The sequence below is a fragment of the Arabidopsis thaliana genome (assembly GCF_000001735.4).
Source record: "Arabidopsis thaliana chromosome 1 sequence".
NCBI classification, from domain to species: Eukaryota; Viridiplantae; Streptophyta; class Magnoliopsida; order Brassicales; family Brassicaceae; genus Arabidopsis; species Arabidopsis thaliana.
In genome coordinates, this window is record NC_003070.9 from 16,660,858 (window position 1) to 16,687,429 (window position 26,572).

Below are 26,572 nucleotides of genomic sequence, written 5' to 3' on the forward strand. Positions count from 1 at the left end.
CACCAATCCATGTTTTGAAACAAAGACAAACACAACCAGCAGATTCTAATCCGACTAAAACACAAAAACAAATAGAACCTGCAGTTTCAGTTTCTAAACCGTGAAACACAAAAAACAAACCAAACCAACCAATCAAACAATCCTAGTTTGAACAATTAAACCATGCTTCCAACCCTTGTAATCCTCTCCCTCCTCTCTGTGACCCTCCTCTCCCTCCTCTCTGTGACTCTCCTCTTCTTACACTCCGTGTTCCTCTTGTCTCAGTTGGTGCTGCTTGAGATGGTGCTTCTTGAGATGGTTGGGAAAGAGATTGTGCTCCTTGAGATGGTGCTCCTTGAGATGGTGCTTCCTGAGATGGTTGTGAAAGAGGTGCTCCGTGAAAAACTTGAGATGGTGCTCCGTGAGAAGATGGTGCTCCTTGTGCTTGCGGTTCTTGCCATGTTTGACCTTGTCCAAAAAAGACCATCCTCGGATCCTGTTTTCAATCAACCAAAATATCAAAACTATTCGCAGAATTTTTGTGAACATCAAGATGTTAAAATGTTAAAGAGGATACCTTGTCTTTTCTTGGTCGACCCCTTGGTCTTTTAGCTGGAGGTGCAACTGTCTCGTTCTTACATCCTTGCTTATTGTGTCCTTCTCCTTGACAATTTGAACAAGTCATCACTCGGTGCAAACGTGATAACTCGGTGGTACTTGAGCTAGAGGCAGTTGAAGATTCAAAAACGCCTTTTCTCCTAGCATGATTCTTTGGTCTTCCTGGATTGCCTCTTCTCCATGGAGGTGGTAACACTCCTACTTTATTGACTGTTGGCCACAAAAGCTTACCTTGAACAGGCCCAATACCGTCATTGTATGTTTGCTTCCACATACTAGTTGTGTACCAGTCACTAACATAATCCTCCACTTTTTGACGCTTTCCTATTATGACAGAGGCAGCATGAATACATGGGATACCTGTCATCTGCCACTTCATACAACCACAAGTGTTATTATTCATATCTACAGTGAACGAATCCACTGGACCCACCTTGATCTCATGTTTATTGTGCCTAGCCATCCATCTTTGACAAACCTGTGACCCAGCAATCATCTTCTCTATCTCAGCATGTGCCCTTTTTGTGAATCGAGTCCTCAATCTATCAGCAATCACATACCTCTTCTCATTACGCACCATACACTGCCTCCTAATGTCTTCCAACATGTCAAGTAATGGCTTCCTCCTTGCTTCTCTAATTGTTCTATTGAAGGACTCACTGAGATTGTTTAGATTGTCATTGCAGCAGCTCCCAATCTTGAAGAAAGCTCTAGACCATGTCACAGGCAGAGTCTTGAGTAACAACTCAAAAGCACTTGCATTGTAGCTCTTGAGTGCTCGCATATGAGCACCAAATTCGCCTTCAGTGTAGCTCCTAACAATTTTCCAGAAGAGGCGTTGAAGCTCCATATCATGGCTATTTCTCTTCCAGTTTTCCATGATGTGCCTTGCACATTGTCTATGCTCAGCTTGTGGAATGACCGAATGAATTGCTTTCACTAAACCCTGAAATAGATGATAGAAAGAAGATATAATTAAACAAGGCAATCGAAAGCTGAAACTAACTAAATTAAGTTAGTAAGACTTACACTTTGTTTGTCTGATATTATTGCTACGTTTCTTCCATCTTGAAGATCCAAAGTTCTTGATAGCATCCTTACAAACCAATCCCAGTTGTCATCATTCTCAATCTCTACAACTGCCCAAGCTATTGGTACTATTCTATTATCTCCATCTCTTCCAGTAGCAGCCAATAAATGTCCCTTTATGTCCCATTTAAGGAATGCACCATCTATTCCTATAATAGGCCTACATGTTTGCTTCCAAGACTCTTTTTGTGACTTAAAACAGATGAAAAGACGAAGAAACCTTTGTAAGCTTCCAATGGTTGGTCCGAGGATAGTCTCAATCTCAAAAGTTGTCCCAGGATTGCTTCGAAAGATTTTGGCTTGATAATCCCAAATCCGTGCAAAGTGTTCTTGATGAGTAGCTTGTCTTTCTCTCATAACCATTGTCTTCGCCTTCGAACATTGATCTTCTGTCACAGTGAGTTTATACTCTCTCTTGATCTCATCCACCATCTCTTGTTTGGTTATTTTCGGATTCTTTCTCAACCTTTCCCTGAATAACCAAGCTATTGTTCTTTGCTTCAGCATCTTTGAGTAACCCGATCTAACACACGAATGCCCATCTTTGTATACCTTAACTTGCATCTTCTGTTTCTTCTTATCATAGGAACAGTAGCATCTCCATTGACAATTGACATCAGTATCAGTGCACTTCGCTCCTACCCTTAAACTCTGTGATCTATACAACTTAATATCATACCTCGTCTTCAAAGAATACCTCAACACAGCAATTTTGAAATCTTCTGGGTTGTTGAATGTTTTCGCTAACCTCAAAGACTCTTCAGGATCGTCTGTTTGTGGAGCACCATCTTCGTCGTCATTATCTCCTTCATCATCACTGTGTACTAATGGATCTGGAATCCTCTCGTCATCCCAGATATCATCACCACTATCACCATCGCTTTCGTTTTCCTCTTCTCTCGCCTCTGCTCCAAATTCGGCTTCAAAATCTTCGCAATCTTCTTCTTCCATATCTAGACCTCCATTGCCTTCTTCTTCAACACTCTCTCCATTGTTTACTTCTGCCTCGACACCACCACCATCGTTTACTTCTGCCTCCGCATTACCTCCATTGTTTACTTCTGCCTCCACAATACCTCCATCGTTTACATCTCTCTCCAGACCACCTCCATCGTCTACTTCTACCTCGACACCACCTCCATCATTCACTTCTGCCTCGACACATACAATGTGGCACTCTCCCTCTTCACCAATTTGTTTGTTGTTCCCGACTCTCTCGTCTGCATAGCAAACCTCATCACAGTCTTCATCACCATCAACTGCACAATCATCATCACTCAGAGCCTCGCGATCTTCCTCACAATCAACAACGTCGTCCTTCTTCCGTTTTCGCGACTTCCGATTCGATTTGGGTTGAACAACATCCACTAGTTGAGGAACATCCTCCGCTTCATCGGCAGAGGCTTGACTCAATCTCTGTGACCGACGAAGAATAACCTTTCCCCCCCGAGTACGAGCCATTTCAATGGGATTTTTAATTCTAGGGTTAGAATGATTTTTCGATTTGGGGGAAATGAAGTTCGATTTGGGATTTATGTGTCGTTTTGTTTCAACAGTAAACTGTGTCGTTTTTGAGATAACAGAGGCAACTAACGACACTTAAACAGCGTTAACGTTCTCTGTTAAGCAACTTAACGACATGTCTAAAATGACTGGTCAACCGAAACTTTGCGATTTAAATTTAAAGTCAACAGAAACTTTGTGATTTATTTGTCTTCCGCGTAGTTGAAGATTTAATCGTCCCAAATTTGAAAGTTCATGTTTTTTTTAACATTTTTCCCATAGATTTATAGTGACTTTTTTTTATTAATGGTGCTAAGTAAGGTTTTTCTTAAATTAATTAATAAGTATATTCTACGATTAAAGCTTTTAGTTGGACAAAAACGTTAACGTCGATGCCATTGAAACGTGTTGCACCTTTCACTGTCTAAAGTTTTTTTTTTCAGAGTTTCTTTAAAGTTTTTCTAAAGTGAAGTATATTCAGATAATCCACGAAATTTTTGACAAATGATATTTGGCTCCACGACATGTTCACGTCCACGAAAATCATGAACACACGATGATTTATTTTGGTGGGACTTGTGAGTGTATTCTGTAGACAGGAGTTATGTCAATCGTTGTTCGTACCAATATAACTCAATTGCTGTGAGAAAATAAATTTCAAGAAAACACCACAAAACAAAATTGCAAAACAGCCTGGTTACAGCTTGGTAGGTTACTATGACATGAAGTAGAAGTACCAATGTATCAGTGGTTACAGCCTGTTATAGAAGTTAAGAAACCAAATTCTAGCTCTAGGCAGAAAAAAAATGAAAAGGCCTAGGAAGTTTGAGTTAGAAAATAATTGCAAAAAGAGAGATGACTACATTTTGTTGCTATAGTATCCCTCCAAAACCCATCACTAGTTCAGTTTAATATGAAATAACAAATTGTTAATAGCTTGTTACAAATAATATTATTCGTAATTTTGTCACAAATTAAAGATGGAATTACAATTGAATTATAGCGTTATAAATTAACTTCAAAGATACATGTCACTATCATTTTAATTTCTATGAGTATTGGCTATCATCATTATTTTAGCAAGAGTAGATTCGTAACGAAAATTTTGTTGGTGTTTTGAGGGAAATTATTGGCTATATCGTTTCGTTTTTCCGTTTTTTTTTATAGATATTTTCATCTATAATAACATATTCAAATTTGAATTTTCTTAAGAGATCTCGATTTCTTGGTCTTTTGAGGGAAATTTTATTTTTGAAACCAAAGATGTAATAATATACAATAACATGTTTCTTATAAATTCAATGTTGTTGTTATTCCTAAATATATTTTTTCTGTTTTATCATATTCTCATGATAATTATAATGGATCCGATTAAGTTAACAAGCGAAGCTATGGTCATTACAACTTAGAGTTAGAGATTAGAAAATTAGTTCAGGTTGTGCTTAGAGTGTTAAAAGAGACATTCCTAGCTCTAACCCCATTTCTAAAATCTTCGCTTAGAATAGTGAAGTTTGAGGCATCTGCCTTTCTAACACTATAACTATAAGCAACCATAAACAAATCTTTTAGCCTCTAATCGTATAACTTTCTTGTCCTATTAGAAGCTAATAGCTTTGTTTGTTAACCTAATGAGAGCCACTAGAGTTATCAATGAAATAAGAAAAAAATCAAATAAGCAGATAGAATAACAACAAATGACATTGATTTGAGTCTACAAGACAATTATACTTCATATCTTTGATTTCGAAAATAAGTATCCAGTCGAGAGACCCAAGAGAAATCAAGATCTCATAGGAGAAAAAAGAAGAGAGAAAACTGAAATGATGTCATGTACACACACGCATATATATAGGAGATTTCTTGCTATGGATGTTTCAGAATACTTTCTAAATCTAAATTTTTTTTGGAAACAAATATTTAGCTTTGACTAATCTATTTAATAAATATCTTGATATGTATAATTTGGAAAAAGATATTAGCATTGACCGATTTATATGTGTTTTGTGTGGTCAAAGTGAACGGTTTTATGTTAATCCATTTCATTCACAATTCTAGAAAGAAAGTTATCCAAGAATTGTTAAAAGAAAAATGTTCCAAATAAAACTCATCCAAAATTTTGTTAAAATATGTTAGACTCTCTTTAAATGTTTATAACAAATATGTTATAACACCCCGATTTTAAGAATATGTTGGTGCATGTAGAGAGGTTTAAAAGAATTGATTTGGGCACCTATATCATCAAAGTGCACTAATCTTTTTGGTCAAACGTCCTAACAAAACTCCACAATTAAGAGTGTCTAGGCTGGAGTAGTTTCAGGATGGGTGACCTTCCGAGAAGTGATCGTCGGAACCATGCGAGTGAGGATAAAGCATGGGGAAAGATCATGTGGTGATTTGTAGGGTCGGTAACAAATCTTTAAAGCTTCCTAGACGTGGTGCACCGACTGTCGGACAAAGGTGGACCCGAGAGAGGACGTGGGGCCCACTACTAAAGGCGGTCACGGCATTACAAGTGATATCAGAGCCGAACCCAGATGAGTGTAGAGTCAAGAAGGCTCGCACCAACGGGAGTTACGATCTTGGTGCGCAACGAGGACGTTGCGATCTGCTAGTGGGGTGAATTGTAACACCCTGGTTTCAAGAATATTTTGGCGCACAGACCGTCGGACTGGGGTGGGCCCATGTGCCCGAGAGATGTCGTGGAACCCACTGGTAAAAGCGGTCGGGGCGTTACACATGTTAAAAATACAAATTAAAAATCAAAAGTATCCAAAAGAAAAAATCTTCCAAATAAAGTAATTAAATAGGAAATTATTTATTTTAAGAAACTATTTTGCAATATTTTTGGATTAATAATTTGTGAAACAAATTAAATAGTAAGTAATATTGGTCGTATATTTTAGAACATATAATATTATATATGTTATCATTTTTTAGTTAATATAAATAAGAACTTATCAATTATAAATAAAATAAATGATGAAAAATAAACGCAAATATTGATTGAAGCAAAATATAAATAAAAAATGAAGTGGTTAGGAAACTTTTGTTCTACATCCATTATAGAAGAGAAAAAGATTGGAGAAATTGGACATCTTATACATCTTATACATCTTCCTGATGAATTTATTGGGTCCTAATGGGCCACATCTCCTTCTAATATCTCATGTCTTGTTTATTAGGTTGAGAACCACACATAACCTATGTCTAATCTTGTATAAAAGGCGTTTGCTGTGAATCAAACTGAATAAAAAAATCTCTTTAAGAACTCCCAAGGTTTCTTGACATGGTATAGAGCCAAAACCTAATCTCTAGGTATTTGGTTTTTCGTTTTCTTTGGGATCTATATCTTTTGGTCTTCTAAACAATCTGAAACTCTCATAATTTTTTTTTTCTCATCTCTTCTCCCTAATGTCGGACGTCGAGACTTTAAATCCTGTTACAGATTGTTCTTCCATTCTGAAAAGGAAGTCTTTAACTCGATTTTCTTATGTTCAAAGGCGTACAATATCTTCGTACGATCTTACTCACAGTGATAATCCTGGAACTCTTATCTCTCAACCCTTGCTTCCTAGACCTAACTATGATAAATGGTCCATAAACATACGATTGGCTCTTCAAGCTCAAAAGAAATTCGGGTTTGCAGACGGCTCTATTCCTAAACCCGATGATGACTCCGAAGATTATGAAGATTGGTGTGCTAATAATGCCCTTGTAGTGTCTTGGATAAAGCTCACAATTGTTGAAACTTTACGATCCTCTTTCACATAGTGATGATTCTCACGAGCTTTGGATGCACATAAAGAAACGTTTTTTTGTTAAAAACGGTCAAAGAGTTCAAAGGCTAAAAACATCTTCTTCTAATATCTCATGTTTTGTTGATTAGGTCGAGAACCACACATAACTTATGTCTAATCTTGTATAAAAGGTGTTTACCGTGAATCAAACTGAATTGGAAAATCTCTTTAAGAACTCCAAAGGTTTCTTGACGGAATTGGAGCATATGATATTGGCATATTGTGTTTTATAATATTGCGACAATCAAAACAAAGAAGCATGTTTTTTTTATTTATTTTTTGGGTAGGGAGAGATTTACCTTCCAACATTTGAAGAGATTGCAAATTTGGTTAACATCTAACATGGTCATTCTTTGGTATTGGCCATGCATGTAACAGTTAGCATCGTTTTATGTTGGGAGGGTCAAGATTCAAGCGGAAAATATTGGGGCAGTAAACCTGTTATGGCTTTGTGTATATCCACCATAAATACAACCTACTCACGAAATTCATTGAGATGGATGTTTGAGTAGAGAATAGTGACCCTTGCCCTCTTTATAAACCCCTTTGAACTCTGGTTGGGGAGAGTTTTTAAACTTTGTTTCACAAAGTATGATGTTTTGAAGAAACAATTCAAGTTTTCATGCAAAATATTAAGTTAAACAGATTTTGGACCATTAATGTTCAGCAGTAAATTATATCATTGGTCAAATTATTTTAAATAGATATTAATGTGTGTTTTTAACGTTAAAAACTCAAATTAATTAATTTCTTAGATTTTGTGATTGTGTGTAAAATAAGGGTGGGCATTTCAGTTTAATTTCGGGTTCGGTTATTGGATCTTATAAAACTTTAATCAAACTCAACCGAAGTTAGTATGGTTTGGTTTGGGTTTGGGTCAATCTATTTTCGGTTCGGTTTGGTTTTAATTCGGTTTTAAAAGACTAATCAATGTAACGAAACAAAATTATTTTGTCATTATCGTTTGAACTTTGAATTTGATAATAGTTAACTGAATTAAAAAGTTTAATAACTCAAATAAACCATAAAAAGAAATTAAAAGTGCAAAGAATTACATATTTAGTAAAATTCAAAGAAAGTGTTTAACTAATTCTTATTGACTATAAATATAAAATATATTTCTAGGAGTTTTAAAGGTTAGAATAAAAAAAATGTCAATAATGTTTTAGAAAATAGATTATATTAACCAATCATGCAAGTATAGTTATTAGTAGTATTAATTAGATATGGTATTTGCTTAAAGTAAAAGATATGCATACTCACATATCCTTTAAAAAAAAAAAAAAGAGTATCTGTTATATGTTTTGTAGCTATATCTTAACTAATTGATACGTTATATGGCTTAGGAAACTTGAAAACCGTAATTTTTAAAAAGAGAATGAAATTGATTCAATACCACCACTAACAATTGAAGAAATATTTGAAATCATATAATACAAAACAGAAGATATAAAAGACTTAAAAGATGAAAAGATTGTTTCTTATGTAAAGAAAATTACAAAATTAAAAAGACACTTCACTTAATAACATTTTCTACTTCCCAACTATTAAAAGTTTTTAAATATACTTTTTTTTGGTGCACCAACTTTTTGATTCAAACTAGAGAATACAATAGGATTGTTTATATTCGGAGAAACCCAAATAACAAGCTTAGAAATTAAAGTACATGAGCATACATAAATAAAAATATAGAGACACAAGCTCGTCCAAGCTTGATAAAGCATTAGAAGAAATGTCGAAACAAATTAACACGAGCAAAACTATGAGAAAAAACACATTAAACACATAATCATCAACTAGGTGAGTAGATAATCACCATACTTTGTGACGTTTTGTTACATGTGTTTTCAGTGATCAGTTAAAAATCTTAAATAATTGTTTAAGCATGAAATCCAGAGATGAACGCCTACAACTTATAAGCTGTTATGTTGCTATACAAAAGGAAATGGAATTAATAATTAATGTATAATCAAGAAAGAAAACGACATCGGAAGCGCGATATAGAGAAAATGAAAATTAGAGTTGATGGACGAGTCTTACTGAAATAAGAGTGTAACATTTATGAATGAAAATGTTTTGTGGGAGAAAAGAGACTACGCTGCTAAGAGCCCTTATTGTCACAAAGAAGGAAGCCGACAGAGAAGAAGGTAAGAGGGACACTGAACCTCCATCAATGATTCTCGAATTCTTGCTATGGAGTTCATGAATGTTTATACATTGGTTTGTGAGTAGTGTGTTAAGATGAGTAAATCAGCGATTTACGTGATATGGGTTGGGGTATTTTCACGGATGTAAACATATGATTAAGGTGTTAGTTAAGTCATTGATGTCTTCGTAGTAGATGACTAGTGTTGAGAGCTATAACTGGTCGATGGTGAATTGATGAATCAGAAATACCACTATAAAAGAAACTGATATTTTAAACAAAATAGTCTTATCCTTTTTATTTGGGAAGTGAGTACCATGTTTTAGATCTTTCGGAAAACATGGTGAATAGGCTACTCGACAGCTACACTCACTGTGGAAATTCTAGTCAGATGGTAAATGCTTATATTATCCATAGTTATATTATATACAAAACTTTACTGGAAAATAAACTAATATATAGAAGAAAAAAAAAATCAAAATTTCTCTGCCGGTAACGATGTTGTTTTAAAATGTATAAATGCATTACTACAATTATCGATATGTTTAAGTGTGTTTTATACTTTTTGTTATGTACAAACAAGACAAAATATATATCTAATGACGTATATTTGAATATGATTTTATTTATTTGTTACTCGAATGCAATAAAACTTACTATATACATTTGACAATAAATTTCTTTTTTTTTTTGTAGTATTCTTGCATATAAACTGAAATGTTTATTAAACAAATAGGTTGCATCTATGCAACTAATATTATTTTTACAACAGTGATTGTTCATATTCATTTTTGTTCGCCGAAAAGAAAAAAATTAAGTTAGAAATATCCTTTTCTCTTCCTTCATTCTTCTTGACATTATCAATTTTGTCTTTATATTCCTGATTTTTCATATAAGTTACATTTTAAATTTCCAAATCACATAGTATCCTTTTTTTATGCAACAATCACATAGTAGTGTTTTATTCCTATTCTCCCAAAAAAAGACTACATTATTGACCGTATTAATACAATTCAAGCATGTGAAATGAAGAAAAAACTCTTTACCAAAATCTGAATACTCGTGATGCCGTTACACCCGATCTATGATAACATTTTATATCTTTTTATGCCTCTACTTCATTGTTTATGAATTTTCCCCAATCATGATAGTTGAAGTATCTATTCACACAATAGTTTATTTTATGTATGATTTCGACTTAGTAGTTTTATTTGAATATGAATTGGCCGAATTCCTTAATTTTCTATTATTATATATTAACTAGCTAGTTGTGAGTGGTGAAAAAATTATAGTGATAGATTTAAGGAAATTTTTATTTAAAATATAAACATATTTACAGTATCAATTTGTTTTTGTCTCCAAAGTATCCGGTTTTGCAAGTACAATAATAGGTAAAATAAAATCTTTCATTTATTGAATGACTATATACTTCGTGTTACAAATTTTCTTTTCAAAATATCATAAAATAAATACTACACTGAAATTTTTAGAATGTAGATTGTATGAATTAGAAAGGAAGCTCAAAATCACGACAACAAGGGGGTTTTATTTTAGTTATGGACGATGGAAACTGAAGTACATTATACAAATGCATGCAACAATAGATAAGAGAAAAATAAAAATAGAACAAGACACCGGTAACATTTTCTACCCCTTTTTATTACATAAGTTTTGATTCTTATTTCAACTTGAGAGACTCTTTTTGGACTTCAAGTTTTTGACCTCCTCTTTTGAATATATGAATATCTTCTTCACCATGTTGCATAATTCACTACATGCAAACCACACAAAAATTGAAATATCAATGTCTCTCAAGATTTTAACTAATCTTTCAATCGATAGAAATAGAAAGGAAACTTACGGCCATGGATCGTCTCCAACTAGCATCTCAAGTTGACCGAGGAACATTGGACGAAGACATTAAATGTTTGATGTCCCATGGTGAAACTTTCTTAGGTCTCGGAAATGATGCAAATTCATCCCACTGCACCTGCAAAATTAGAGTTAATTAGTGATATGTTATTTATTGTACTTAAAAACATATTTCTAAAAGAATGTTATAAAGTGTAAATGAAATTTTACTTCTAAGCTGCGCCACTCTGAACACTTCCAATGAGGAGAGAAATCACTAATTCCAATAATTGTCCCAAAATATCTTAATCAATAGAACAAAATGTGTTATCATAGATAATATTAGACGTTATAAATATATTTGAGCAGAAAAAAGTTTTCATCTAATAATACCTTGTTTCAGATAAATCATCATCCTCAAACCGCATTGTATATTTTGAACCGACATTGAACTTATTGTTCACAGCGTCTAAGAATTTTTCGTGACTGACAATATATTGACTTGACCTGATACTTATAAAGACACAAAATATAAACCTACATGTTGAAGGAACTAATCTATTGATAAATGAATATAATCTAAAATGTGAGTTCTAATGGTTCTTTGAATTACCTTGGCTTGTAAACCATAATGAACATACATTGGTTATCAAAAGCATGCTTTGCGGAAGCAATTACCCCATGTCTCATACTTTCTATTGATACTATTGATGAAGGTATATTCCCTTGTTGACGTCTTGCTCATCTGATACCAACTCGTAACTCTCCAGTCTCTCCCCTGAAAACATAAGTAAATAGTTTAAAGCCCAAAACTCAAGAACCAAAAGATATATAAAAAGAACCAATATTATACCTAGCGAATACAATAACATCCCCTACAACCAATTTTTTTGATGTTGTGAATGCATTCCAACCAGTTGTGTCTCCGCGGGGTACTTGCAAGGAATAAGAAGCTTATTAATTACTTCTCTAGGATTTATTACCTCAATAGCTGTGTTTGAATTATATAAATAAAAGGAATTATTACCTCTATAGCTGTGTTTGAATCTCCATTGATTACCATGGAGATCTATAGCAATAAGTTCTTGTGCCGGTATAGGTTGAGACATATCCTAAACCAAATTTTAATATGTAATGTCTAATGAAAGCTTAAAATTCAAATTCGTTTAGTAAAAACTATAAAATAAAATAACAGCGGAGGGAGACATTCAATGGCATGTTTACATGGAACAGAGAATTCACCTTGAGCGCTTGTATCTGAAGCCGTTAAAACCTTTGTAAAGGAATTAACTATTGGCCTAAATTGATTTTCATTCTCAGTAGGGATTACAACTTGCTAAAAATTTAACAAAATCAGAAAATCAATGCGATATAATAGTAGTAAAATAGAATTAACTTAAAAATAAAACAGAAATACTAAATTTTTACTTACAGTTGTATCTGGCATCAAAGTAATCTCAACATAAGTCTCATCACTATTGTTTTCCACCTAAAATCAAACATCAAACAATTAACCAATTAGTTTTTTTTTATAATTAAATCAACCATAGAAATTCTGCGTATTCGCAAAAACATAATAGAGATATACCTTAAGATGAATAGCAATAACACGACATTGAAGCTTAGAAGGAAGATCACAATTTGGTTGTAACTCATTCAACTCTTCTCTAGTAGATGCCTCAACCTGAAAAGTTGTTAAATGGTTTCATATACGAAAGAGAAGGAGAGAGAGAGAGAGAGAGAGAGAGAGAGAGAGAGAGAGAGAGAGAGAGAGAGAGAGAGAGAGAGAGAGAGAGAGAGAGAGAGAGAGAGAGAGAGAGAGAGAGAGAGAGAGAGAGAGAGAGAGAGAGAGAGAGAGAGAACTAACAAGCTCTATATGGCCTTGAGGAAAGTAATACACTTTTTCTCCAAGTTTTGGAATATCACACAAAGGTCCCGCACAGAGTTTCCATAACTGCTCGTACATATAGCTCTTGGACCCATCAACTGCCGAACAAAAACCAAAACATTATAACCAAAATAAGTTTTTAATAAAATAAAATAAAAAAGTCAAAATTTCTTACTTATGCCAGATAATTCAGACTGTACATTCACAACATTGCCACTTTCCATAAGCTCGTATCCAAAGATTGGTATAGAAAAATATGTTATCTCAACAGTTATTATACAACTTTCTCCTTTTCCTCAACTTCTCGCGCTACCATGAAAGCGCATAATATCACATTTATAGGTGAGAAATATCAAAATACATTAAAATACTTCCTTAGATTTAAATACTAAATTTAATAAGATTACCAAAAATTAATAAATGTAATTTAGAGAAATGTCATTAATATTTTGACTACATGTAAGAAAATCAAATTTCTTATATGTTTATGATTAACTTACTAAAATTAATATATTCATTATTCATATATAAGTTGAGTAATATAATACAGTTTTAATACTTACAACAAAAAAAAATCAAATTTTTTTTATAGATAGCCATATAAATTTAAATAGGAGTTCTTTCTTGATCATGATTGCATGAATATGAATTCTTTAGTGTCGTGGTCATGCCTTTCATATAGGAACTATGGTACGTCTCATGTTAGCTTTTTCTTTTCAACATCTGCATTATTCATATATAAAAAAACATTCTGATTGAAATTTGTTTGAAAGTAGCCATATAAATTTTAAGTATGAGTTTTTGCTTCATGCTGATTGCATGAATAGGAATTCTCTAGCGCCGTGATCAGACATTTCATATGGGATCTATGGTATATCCCATGTTAGCTTTTTTTTTCGCTTTCTTTTTAAGTTTTTAAGGATTCCTTATAAACCAGTTTTCTCATATATTGTCGCTTTTTGGAGACATCTCCAAAGACATGTTCCCCTTTCCATTTTCCATTTCGTAATGATGTGAATTTCCATGTATCCCATGGCTATTGGGAATGTCCTTGGTATCATGGGTGGATTACCGGTGGTGGTTGTTGTTCTGCCTTAGAAGAGGGTGTGGCTTATAGTATGATGAGTTCCATCAAAAATGTACAAGGGCTTCTCGCTGCCTCTTAACCCGAATCATGTATGAAGATGCAGAGTTTGATCAATCAGCTGATGGCGATCAGAACGTTGATGGATTTCAGGAAGCTGCATCGAGTTGCATCAGACGCTTGAGTTGCTGACATGAATGCAAGAGCAGACGTGGCAAGTTGTGGCGGATGATGTGGAGAGCCAAGAATGGAAGCTGGCTTGGCGTGGTATCAAAGACAAGATTCACTGAGAATATATAGAAGATATCATCTCGAAGAATAAGGAAAGGAATAGGCTTGGAAACAAGGAAGATTCCATATCAAGAGATTCTCGGAGTTCCTAAGTTTAGGGTTCTGGAGAATAGGTATAAGTATTCTACGACAAAGGGGGAGCAGCCTTGAGCACACTAGAATATTCGATACATTGTAAAACTTCAAAGCATTGTAAGAGCTTGAAGGTGAGTGTGTAGTTCTCTTTGTCTTCACGGGTTAGTGATAAGAAACAGAGGAGAGAATTAGAGTTTATTATACTTGTAAAAGAGTTTATTATCAATAAGAATAAGTTTTAAGCATTTCAACATCTTGTGACGTCTTTGGACGCAAGTCTTGATAAAGAAGTATAAAGTGGGGGATACTAGGGATACGACCTGGTTAACTAAGAAGAATACATGGTCGCCCACCTGGCGGAGTATCACGGCTGGGCTGCGAGAAGTAGTGCTTTCGGGGATGAGTTGGGTTGTAGGGGACGGTCGAAAAATAAGATTTTGGAAGGATAAATGGCTGTTTAATAAGACAGTGAGTCTGTTGGCGATTGAGGATCTTCATGCGGGTTTGAATTGGTCCTTGCGAGTGATTTATGGCACGAAGGAAGAGGGTGGGACTTTGAGAAGATATCGCCGTTTATAACTATGGTGTTGCTATCTGTGGTGTTGGACAAGGTAACAGGAGCTCGAGACTGTATGGCATGGGGGGAAACTGTTGACGGTGAGTTCTCAGTTAGATCGGCTCATGCTTTGGTGACAAGAGATTTGAGTCCGCAACCAAATGTCTCAGCTCTTTTTAGTCGCATTTGGGGAGTGGTGGCGACGGAGAGAGCAAAGATGTTTCTCTGCTTAGTTGGTAATCAAGCTTTAATGACAGATGTTGAGCGGTTTTGGAGACATCGTTGCATAACAGAGGTATGTCAAATGTGCAAAGGAGGAAGTGAGACGATTCTCCATATGCTTCAAGACTGTCCCGCAATGGCAGGTCTTTGGAACCAAATTATCCCTCGGCGGAGGAGGAGACTCTTTTTTGAGCAATCATTGATTGAGTGGCTGTATTCAAACCTCGGTGATGATCAGGAGACGTATGAGAGTGTATGGTCTACGGTTTTCACGATGGCAGTTTGGTGGGCTTGGAAGTGGCGTTGTGATAATGAATTTGACAAGCGGGGTAAGTGTCGAGATAGAATGCGTCTTATCAAGGAGGCGGCTAAGGAGGTCACTCTTGCTACTAATAAGATGAACGGAAGGTCGGGGTCAGTCGGCAGCATTGATATATTGGTTGGTTGGAGTGTGCCTTCGGAGGGGTAGCTGAAGCTTAATACGGATGGGGCTTCAAGAGGTAACCCGGCGTTGTCTACGGCGGGAGGAGTGTTACGGGATAGAGAGGGAGAGTGGCTTGGGGGCTTCTCGCTTAACATTGGACGGCGTACGGCTCCGGTGGCGGAGTTATGGGGTGTCTATTATGGCCTTTTTTTGCTTGGGAGAAGAAAGTGACAAGAGTGGAGTTGGAGATAGACTCAGCTTTGGTGGTTGGTTTTCTTAAGACAGGGGTTAGCGAACGACACCCTTTGTCTTTCCTGGTACGATTGTGTCATGGCTTTTTATCAAAGGACTGGATAGTCCGTATTTCTCACGTGTATAGGGAAGCTAACCGTCTTGCTGACGGGTTAGCGAACTATGCGTTTTTGTTGCCCATTGGGATTCATGTTTTTGTTTCTGTTCCTGATGTTGTTGAGCCGCTTTTTAGTGATGACGTTATTGGGTCTGCGCGCCTTCGTCGAGTACGCTCGGATTTGTAGTTTGTTTTAGTTTTAATAATATGGGAGACTAGTCTCCCCTCTTCTACCAAAAAAAAAAAAAACATCTTGTGACGTCTCTATACCTTTATCAGAGCAGACACCTACTAACAGTTTATCAGGTGAGATCTTGCGACAAGGGATGGAGAAATCACAACACCACGGTACGTTACAGCAGACCCAGAAACTTGTTGATAAACAATGTAGCTACTGGAAGGAAGCGTCAAGGTACAAAATCAACTTGTATGGTCTGAGCAGAAATCTGATTAGGCAATGTGCTGGATACGAGGGATTTGGTCACTCAACATCTCTTTGTCCTACTCTCAGAAACAAAGAAATGAAGTGTTACGGTTGTGAAGGATATGGACACACAAAGGCGGAATGTGTTGAAAGTGTTGTTGTAGATAATGTCACACAAAGGACTGAAAAATGCAACGTTGCGTACACCTCTGAGATTAACAAGTCCGAATGCAAGCCTTGGTATTTTGACAGTGGTTGTTCAAGACATATGACGGAAGCTCAGAAAAATTTGCTAAAATATGAGGATGTATCAGCAGGAAAAGTGACTTTTAGTGATGGAGCTAAAGGGAAAATCAAAGGAAAATGAGTCACTAAGGGGGAAATGCAACCAAAGTTGAAGAATGTATTCTTGGTGGATGGACTCAAAGCAAATCTCATAAGTATAAGCCAACTGTGTGATGAAGGGCTTGATGTTACCTTTACTAGGGTTGGATGCAGGGCATTGGATAAGCAGGGGTCAGTCAAGCTGGAGGGACAACGATCTGCAAACAATTGCTACATGTGGACATCTAATTCCACTTGTCTGCGCCCATCTTTGGAAAATGATTTCAAGGTCTGGCATCAGAAACTAGGACATTTGAACTTCAAGACATTGATCAAACTAGCAAATCATGAGATTGTCAGAGGAATGCCAAAGCTGAATTCTGATAGTTCGTTTGTGTGTGGACCATGCAATAAAGGGAAACAAGTCAAAGTTAATCACAAAGTGGTTCAGAATATTGGAACTACCCATGCCGTAGAGCTGATTCATATGGATTTAATGGGGCCAATCAATGTTCAGAGCCGAGCAGGCAAGACGTATATCTTTGTTATGGTTGATGACTTCACACGCTACACGTGGGTTCGTTTCTTGCAAGAAAAATCAAATGCATTTGAGAGTTTCCGAGTTCTAGCTCTCCAATTAAAGAACGGACGGGCAGGTATTGAAACAATTTGAAGTGATCATGGTGGTGAATTTCAGAATGAGTTCTTCGACAAGTTTTGCAATGATCAGGGAATTGTTCATCAATATTCTGCACCAAGAACACCTCAACAACAATGGGGTAGTGGAAAGGAAGAATAGAACACTACAGGAGATGGCTCGTGCAATGCTACACGAAAATGATGTACCACGGCATTTGTGGGATGAAGCAGTTAATACTGCTTGTTACATCATCAACCGGGTGTATGTCAGATGAGGGACAACCAAAACTCCGTATGAATTATGGGAAGGGAAGACTCCAACAGTGACATACTTTCATGTCTTCGGATGCACTTGCTATATACTGAATGATAAAGATCAACTTGGGAAGTTTGATGCAAAGAGTGACGAAGGAATCTTTTTGGGGTATTCAGAAAGAAGCAAAGCGTACAGAGTTTTCAACAAGCGCACGCGACTGATTCAAGTAGTAATCAATGTAAGCTTTGATGATACCTATGTTCCAGTTCTACCAGTTCTTCAACCAACAAACAACAGTGAATCCGTTAATCATGAGTCTGATTCTGCCATTCAAAAGTCTCGTGAAGAAAGTAGTCATCCAGAACAAATACTTGATAAATGACAGAATATCTCTTAGAATGATGAATCGGCTGCAGTGCATAGAAATCACTCCAAAACTGATGTTATAGGAGAGATTCAGGGGGGAAGAATTACTAGAAACGTGAAAGTAGACTACAGACAACTCGCGGGCAAGCGACAAACTACCTCACCAACTAACGCGGAAATAGTTCAGTTTGCATGTTTTGTTTCTAGTGTTGAACCGAAGGATCATAAAGAAGCATTGATCGAAGAGTATTGTATAGCAGCAATGCAGGAAGAGCTAGGACAATTCAAACGCAGCGAAGTGTGGGACTTAACACCTCAACCGGCTGATTCAAATGTTGTTGGTACGAAATGGATATTCAAAAACAAGATCAATGAGGATGGTCTCGTGGTCAGAAACAAGGCTAGATTGGTAGCTCAAGGGTACTCTCAAGTAGAAGGCGTTGACTTTGAAGAGACGTTTGCACCAGTGGCAAGACTGAAGTCAATCAGGTTTCTGTTTGGGATGGCATGTGCATTAAACTTCAAATTACATTAGATGGATGTGAAACATGCCTTTCTAGATGGTGTACTTCAGGAAGAAGTATATGTGGAACAACCTAAGGGTTTTGAAAACTCTAAGCATCCAAACCATGTTTACAAGCTTAAAAAGGCCCTTTACGGATTAAAACAGGCACCTAGAGCATGGTACGAACGTCTCACTACCTTCTTGGTTAATCAAGGATATGTTCGTGGGAGTGTAGACAAGACTCTGTTTGTTTTGAAGGATGACAATGGTCTGTTGATTGTTCAGATATATGTTGATGACATAGTGTTTGGTTCAACATGTCAAGAGTATGTCGAAAGGTTTGTTTAAAGTATGACCAAGGAGTTTGAGATGAGTCTGTGTGGTGAGCTAACCTACTTTTTGGGTCTGCAAATCAAACAAACAGAACATGGTTTCTTCATATCTCAAAGAACGTATGCCAAGAATCTGGTTGAGAGATATGGTTTAAAAGGAAGCAAAACAGCTAGAACACCAATGGATGTGACTGATAAGCTGTCCAAAGACGAAGAAGGAGAGGATGTTGATGAGCGGGTATACAGAGGGATGATCGAGAGTTTACTCTATCTGACTACAAGCAGGCCAGACATCTGTTTAGCTGTGGGAGTATGTGCAAGATATAAGGCAAAACCCAAGGCCTCACATATGTTGGCAATAAAGAGAATAATCAAGTATGTGAACGGCACTGTGAACCTGGGCTTGTACTACACCAAGGATACTACCAGAAGTTTGATGGGCTACTGTGATGCTGACTGAGCCGGATCGCTGGAAGATAGATGGAGTACCAGTGGAGGATGCTTCTTTATGGGAAACAACATGGTCTCATGGCACAGCAAGAAACAGAAGAGTGTTTCATTATCTACGGTTGAAGATAAGCATAGCAAAAAATCATGTTCAACACTCTCGCACGAAACATATTGATATTAGGCATCATTTTATTCGTGAACTTGTTGAGGCAAAACAAATAGTGATTGGTCATGTGGGTAGTGAGCATCAACTAGCTGATCTATTTACCAAACCATTGGATTTCAACAGATTTATTAGTCTGCGACCTTCCATTGGTGTATGTGAACTATGAATTGTTTGTGAGTTGTGCTGATCTAAAACAGGGATATAAAGTGAGAACAGGTCACAGAAATCCAAAGATGAATAGAGGATCATCACTATGTAAAATTATGTAGAAAATAGCTGCCTGTCATGCCGGTTCAAATCAGACGTAAAACATTGCCATCTAACAGGAGGTCAAAGAGGTGAGAAGATCAACCAACCGAATGGATTTGATACACAAAAAAAAAAATGTGTATCAAGATCACTAAGTTTGAATATTAGCAATTGAGAAGTTAAGTGATATTGCTGATTTAACAAAAGAGGGAGCAATTCGAAAAACACATATCATCAAGCTCTTGTTTGGTAAAGCTATCTTCAAAGGAAATTCCAGCTGCCTGTTACACGTTGCCCTGATTGTTTAGAACTGAAGGCATGACAGTGTGAAAGACTAGCCGCTGAACATTGAGCTGATCTATCAACGATCTGAATGGTTGTGACAGTTTCTTGCTAAGTTCTGAACAATTGATGGGAACAATGGATTGAACCGGGTCACAAGTGAAAGGTATATTGGTGCGCTCAAACATGTAGGTACTCGCGTGTATCAATTGACTATTTGGGTCACTGTTCAAGTGCATGATGAAAGTTGTGCTTGCTAAATTATCACTGAAAATATTGTGGTTATTGATTAATTGAGTGTACATGGATGTGTATTTGCAAGTGAGCACTAATGAATTGTTGAGTGTTTCAGATTGTCATGTTTGCTGAGCCTAAGTTCATCTGGGCCGTTTAGGCTTATGAGGTGCAAGTCCATCATGCGGGAATTGATTGGAGGGAAAAAGCTAGAGTTTTGAGGATCATATCTGAACCGCTCAGGAAAGTGAAAAGTCTCTTGCGTGCTCTAGAGAACTCACTCTGATCTCTAAGGAAAATCATTCTGTGCAAATGAAATCGTTCTTCAAGGGTCTTGTGCAATCTCCAATCGAGTCTTCGGGTTCTGAATCTTCATCCATAGCATCAGAAAGCTACAGCCCAAATCTGATGGATGATCTTGTGAGCACTCCTCACAATCAGTTGGTTCTGCATGCAAATTTCGGCGGGCCACATTTGCGACGTGCTTCATCACCAGACTGCTCCACATGTCCAGCTTCCTGTAGAACTTGTGGATATTAGTGATGATGATGAGGACGATTCGTCTTCCATCGTTCCAGTCAGAAACCGACAGAACTCTGTGCCAATGTCTACTGAAGTCCCAGGGGTATCATCCGTGACATCGCGTCTGGCGAAGCGCAAACGAGACACTCCAAGTGAGGAGTTCCTGTCACAGAAACAACAGAAAGGAAAGGGAGTTGTTGTTTCAGGTCCTAGAAGGAGCAATCTATTTCAGGAGTTCAAATTCAGTTCTCCTCTCGCTGAACAAAGGTACTTGTATTTCTCTCGTCGACAAATGATCAAGGAACTGAATTTGGATCCTCTGGCTGGTAAATGGATCACGGATGTGATCTCTGAGGCGGGTCTTCTCAACACAGTAACGGGAATTCAAGGATTTTAGGACGAGGTGGTCTATGAATTCTGGGCCAACTTACCTTCCGTTCGAGTGGAAGGGGACTCAGTCAAGGTGTTAGTAAGGGGTTTCGAGTGTGAATTCTCACACGCGAAGATCAATGCTCTGTTTTACCAGAAACCTGTCGGGGCCAGAACTCAACGCATTTAGACTGCTGGGTTGGTTTATGATGAGGTGGCTCGGTACTTGACAGATGGTCGAGTCCAAAATCTGCAGAACATTCCCATGAATAAGTTTTCAGAGAACTGGAAGAATCTGTTCAAGATATCTTGTTGAAATTGGTCTCCCACAACAAAGGAAGGGTATGTGAGCATTGACAGAGGAAGGCTTGTCTATCGCATAGCTCACAAAATGGCGATTGATTTTGGAGAAGTGGTGTATGATCATGTTTTTCAACTTGCTCTGAAGCCTGTCTCCAACTTCTTTCTGTCGTTTCCTAGCCTCATTTATTGCTTGATTCAGACTCAACATCCTGACATCCAGATACTCAAGCGCACATCGGCCAGGGTTTCACAAGGTCAGTCAGCTGGCAAGAAGGTAGCATCTTCAACAGCACCAGCCACGCCTTTGGGTCTACGGGCAGCTGTGCAACAGGCTGTCACCATTCTGCAGGCTGCCTTAGATGCAGGTAAGTGATGTGCCTCTATCCTTTGCTCTTCTGTTATAATAATACCTATTGAAATTTTTGACTAAGTTGTGCACTCAAGCAGGGGGAGATGATGCGAGAACTGCGGATGAGTATGGGAACTTTGATCTATGACTAAGGGGGCACATGATTTGAGGGGGAGTATTTGTTTTTAGTTGGTTTTGTTTGTTCTTATCGTTTGGGTCTAGGGTTATTTAGACCAGAACAATGCTTTGCTCGGGTGATTGTATCATCACGATGTGTAATAAGATGTTTAAAAACAGGGTTTTTAAAACTAATTGCAATATGTTGATTATGCTAGTTTATGGCTCTAGATTCTGTCTACTGGCTGTGTGTTGTGTTTCCTGATTGCATTTTAGGTTATATCAATGGAGGAATGCTTGAGTATCAAACTCAGTAAAAAAGGGGGAGATTGAAGATGTAGAGTTTGATCAATCAGCTGATGGCGATCAGAACGTTGATGGATTTCAGGAAGCTGCATCGAGTTGCATCAGACGCTTGAGTTGCTGACATGAATGCAAGAGCAGACGTGGCAAGTTGTGGCGGATGATGTGGAGAGCCAAGAATGGAAGCTGGCTTGGCGTGGTATCAAAGACAAGATTCATCGAGAAGATATAAAAGATATCATCTCGAAGAATAAGGAAAGGAATGGGCTTGGAAACAAGGAAGATTCCATATCAAGAGAATCTCGGAGATCCTAGGTTTAGGGTTCTGGAGAATAGGTATAAGTATTCTAGGACAAAGAGGGAGCCTCCTTGAGCACTCTAGAATATTTGATACATTACTTCAAAGCATTGTAAGAGCTTGAAGGTGAGTGTGTAGTTCTCTTGGTCTTCACGGGTTAGTGATAAGAAACAGATGAGAGAATTAGGGCTTAGTTATTCTTAGTCGGGTTTGATTTCTTGGGTAGATTAGATCAAGTAAGAACCGAGATAATACTTGTAAAAGAGTTTATTATTAATAAGAATAAATTTTAAGCATTTCAACATCTTGTGACGTCTCTATACCTTTTAATGTCATCCAAACATTTTGCTCTATGTGTTTTATTGATGGCTTTTATTTTTTCCTTAAAATTTAGATGATAACGCTTCAGATCTCACTCTTCATTTCATGACTTTACTCTTTGTTGTATGTTATGTTAGGCAAGCAACCTTGAATCAAACTTCTTTGTGGGACTCCTACAATTGAGGAGAGAGACAATGTCGAGATGTAACACAAATTTTATTGAAAATCTTTATCGGCTGATCCGTGTTTGTATGGAAGAGAATAAATCTATTTGTGGTGAGATTAAGAGGTTCAAAGAATATAACCATAGTTGATGCAAAATTAGATGACGCTACTCCCGGCCGGCCCATACCTTAAAGTGTAAAACATCTAATATTTTGAAATAGAGGGGTGTCATATTTACATTATATTTTTGAAATATAATATATTAAGAGAAAATAGAATAATATGAGTTGTCTATAAATAATTATAAATTTTAAATAATATTAATATCATTTTCACATTATAATTTTCCAAAAATAATAATTTTATTAATTAAATGAAACCTAAGTAACGGACATGGTGAATTATTAACTTATGTTGTCGCTAATGTACTGTAGGTAGGAATTAAACGAATATACAATTTTCAAATGTTTGAAACATTATGTTAATTTTGCAATATGTATAATACATTGTCAACTTCATCCATGATATAAATAAGATGTTGTATGGACTGTATAAAAATAATAATAAAAGAATCATACCATTCACATACAGTAGAAAATACTTATTTTTACTTTTAATAAATAATAGCTATTATCAGTAAAACTATAATCTCATCATGTTATGATTGATTTCCACCAAAAAACAAATCATGGTATGATTGATAAGATTTCAAATTACATGGTGACCATATCAATAAACTTTTAAATTTTATCATTATTATAATATATTTTTATACATTGTAAATATCATCCCAAAGTAATAATAATTTCATTTAACCGTGCATGGGATGGAAACTTATTTAGTTCAAATTTTAAAAAATGAAAAGAAAAAACAATTGGTGAACAAAAATTGAGATTTTTAAAATGTGGACATTTTAATTATGTAAACAACCCCCAATATATTTTAATTTAAATCAAAGTTTTCTTATAAAACTAACCACCCCAAGTTAAGCTTGGACCTCGTCTGGTTTCCCTAAGAGACAACTCTGTTTCCATTACAAAAGGTTTTCAACTTAATCCACTTTGAGTCATCATCGTTAGCCATCCATCTTTTCGAGTAACCCACCGTGTACACTATATATTCAAAAGAGGACTAGAGTAAGAGTTTATAGATTTTTTTTTAATACATGTAATTATATATAAGATATGTAATCAATTGTTATTAATTTGTTTAAAATTTTACGGCATTGTTACCATAATCAATTAATTATAATAACTAACTATATAGTCATTTTTCTTGTATTTTGAACCGATTCGAAACAGTATGCTTTGTTTCTACTCCAACATGATAAGCTTATGCCTATTAAGTCTGCTATGGTTTGTCACGCTATCAATTTATTGGTGATGTATCACGGCCATTCATTATCTACCGGTAAATTTTAATCAACCTCTCATTCGCCTTCACACCAAGCTCAACCGTCTTCATAATAGTTGTCAACCATGGAGGTCTAATATTCCAAAAATTGGCCACCTTTTTCTTTCTCATTTTTCTTATTCTCCTTCACGACTGTTATCTTGAACCTTGATGATATAGATGGTCAAATCAATTCCTTTAAACCTCTATGTATACAGTAACATATTCATAAAATTAGGTTGTTACAATTCACTCATACTAACAGATCGCAACGTCCTCGTTGTGCACCAACACCGTCACCCCCAAAGGTGTGAACCTTCTTCACTCCACACTCATCTAGGTTCGGCTCTGATACTACTTGTAATACCACTTGTAACAACCCAACCGCCCTTACCAGTGAGCCCCACATCCTCTCTCGGGCCCATAGGCCCACCCCTATCCGACGATCGGTGAGTCACGTCCGGAAAGCTTTAAAGACTTGTTACCGACCCTACAAATCACCACATGATCTTTCACCATGTTTTGTCTTCACTTGCATCGTTCCGACAATCATTTTCCGGAAGGTCACCCATCCGAAAAATTACTCCAACCCAAGAACGCTTAACTTTGGAGTTCTCTCACGACCTTTGACTAAAAAGATAATTGCACTTTGGTGACATAGGTGGCCAAATTATTTATTTTAAACCTCTTTGCATAGACTACCATATTCTTGAAATCTGTGTGTTACAATTCACCCTCAATAATAGATCGCAACGAGTTGCACACCAAGATCGTTACCCCCAATGGTGCAATCTTTCTTGACTCCAACACACATCTGAGTTTGGCTCTGATACCACTTGTAACGCCCTAACCAGTGGGCCCCACATCCTCTTTCGGGCCCATGGGTCTACCCATGTCCGACTAAGTGTGCCACGTTTGGGAGGCTTTAAAGATTTGTTACTGATCCTATAAATCACCACATGATGCTTTGTTCTCACTCGCATGGTTCCGACAATCACATCCCGGAAGGTCACCTATCGTGAAACTACTCTAGCCCAAGCACGCTTAACTATGGAGTTCTCTCAGGACATTTGTCCGAAAAGATAAGTGCAATTTGGTTACAAAGGTAGCCAAATTAATTATTTTAAACCTCTTCGCATACACTAGCAGATTCCTGAAATCAATGTGTTACAGAAATAAAAATAATTAAGTAAGCGAATTTCTTATTTTTACATTGCAAATTAAAAATAGTAACTTCTTATTTTACAAATTTTTTGCTACAATAATAACATTAGATTTTCTATTTTTGATTTATTAAAAAGAAAAATTGTGACTTTTTCTGTTGTTTATGCGTTATTATGAAAATTTTCCTTAATAATTTTACAAAATTAACAATATATTATACAAAAACAAATTAGACTAAAGAGTATGGAAAAATATGTATTTATTTTTCTAACTGTGTACTAACAATTTTGATTTTAGCAATGTAAACTTTAGACTAGAGACCTCAATTCTTTTTTAGAAAAAATAATTAAAAACATTTATTTCACTTTTAATTTTGTTTTGAAATTGAAACAATTAACTAATTGTAAGAATTATAGAAAATATATTTTTTTTGAACATAGAATGTGTTGTACATTTCTTTATCTAATTAATAATTTTAGAAAAAGAAACAAAAATAAATAAAAATAAGTTTTTGAATAATTTATTGTCAATGATAGTCAATACCGGTCAACGTTGGTCAATATTGGATTTTGACAATTTATGCATTGGAATAAGATGTTCGTGATGTTGACCATATATCACCATTTAGTTAATATATGTATGCATGCAATACATTTAATTTGTTTACTTGGTTGTACATTCTTAAATTTGGCATGTGTCGTTATGTATTTAGTTCTAGTTCGTGAAGCTGAATATGTTTTTTCTTAAAACAAATATGTTTACTAATTTAGAAATAAGGATAAACAAGTTTTTTTCTTTCCTTCACAACAAAAAATTATTAAGGATTTTCATTTTCTGCTTTACCTGTTTTCGCCTCTTCTTTTTTTTGGACATTTTGGGCCTACGGAACTCGTATTCTTTTTTTGTTCAATGAAGTTTAAAAAAAAAAAAAAAATCACTAGAAACTTGTCCGGATGTGAGCGAAATTAGAATACAATTTACGAGATTAAAATTTACTTTAAATATAATATCTATATTCTCGTACTTGTCTAGTTGTCTTTGAATACAAAGCTATACTATATAAATATTTTACTTGTATGAAACCAAACCGTAAGTCCCATGCTTTTACACAACTCTACTAATTTACTTCATTCGACTTGGCCTATGAAAGTGATGGTCTGATAGAGACCC

The 26,572-nt window shown here is 36.1% G+C and overlaps 2 protein-coding genes and 3 pseudogenes across 5 annotated transcripts; 3 read left to right on the top strand and 2 right to left on the bottom strand.

Moving 5' to 3' along the window:
• Positions 1-142: 142 nt before the first annotated feature.
• On the bottom strand, positions 143-3,147 carry AT1G43930 (annotated as a pseudogene; the record flags this gene model as incomplete). The annotated part of the gene is made up of 1 exon: positions 143-3,147.
• Positions 3,148-5,560: 2,413 nt separating this feature from the next.
• Positions 5,561-6,960, top strand: AT1G43940 (annotated as a pseudogene; the record flags this gene model as incomplete). Its single annotated transcript has 2 exons — positions 5,561-5,805; positions 6,690-6,960.
• A 4,764-nt stretch (positions 6,961-11,724) lies between these two features.
• Positions 11,725-13,095, bottom strand: ARF23 (auxin response factor 23; the record flags this gene model as incomplete). The annotated part of the gene is made up of 8 exons (NM_103522.1): positions 11,725-11,761; positions 11,837-11,918; positions 12,011-12,095; positions 12,176-12,319; positions 12,416-12,472; positions 12,572-12,667; positions 12,851-12,969; positions 13,047-13,095. 8 exons carry the CDS (start codon positions 13,093-13,095, stop codon positions 11,725-11,727), a joined length of 669 nt encoding a protein of 222 aa, NP_175062.1.
• A 1,567-nt stretch (positions 13,096-14,662) lies between these two features.
• On the top strand, positions 14,663-19,497 carry AT1G43960 (annotated as a pseudogene; the record flags this gene model as incomplete). Its single annotated transcript has 1 exon — positions 14,663-19,497.
• A 914-nt stretch (positions 19,498-20,411) lies between these two features.
• On the top strand, positions 20,412-22,076 carry AT1G43970 (uncharacterized protein; the record flags this gene model as incomplete). The annotated part of the gene is made up of 4 exons (NM_103523.1): positions 20,412-20,543; positions 20,614-20,994; positions 21,493-21,658; positions 22,036-22,076. The coding sequence occupies 4 exons, from the start codon at positions 20,412-20,414 to the stop codon at positions 22,074-22,076; spliced, it is 720 nt and encodes a 239-aa protein (NP_175063.1).
• Positions 22,077-26,572: the final 4,496 nt, after the last annotated feature.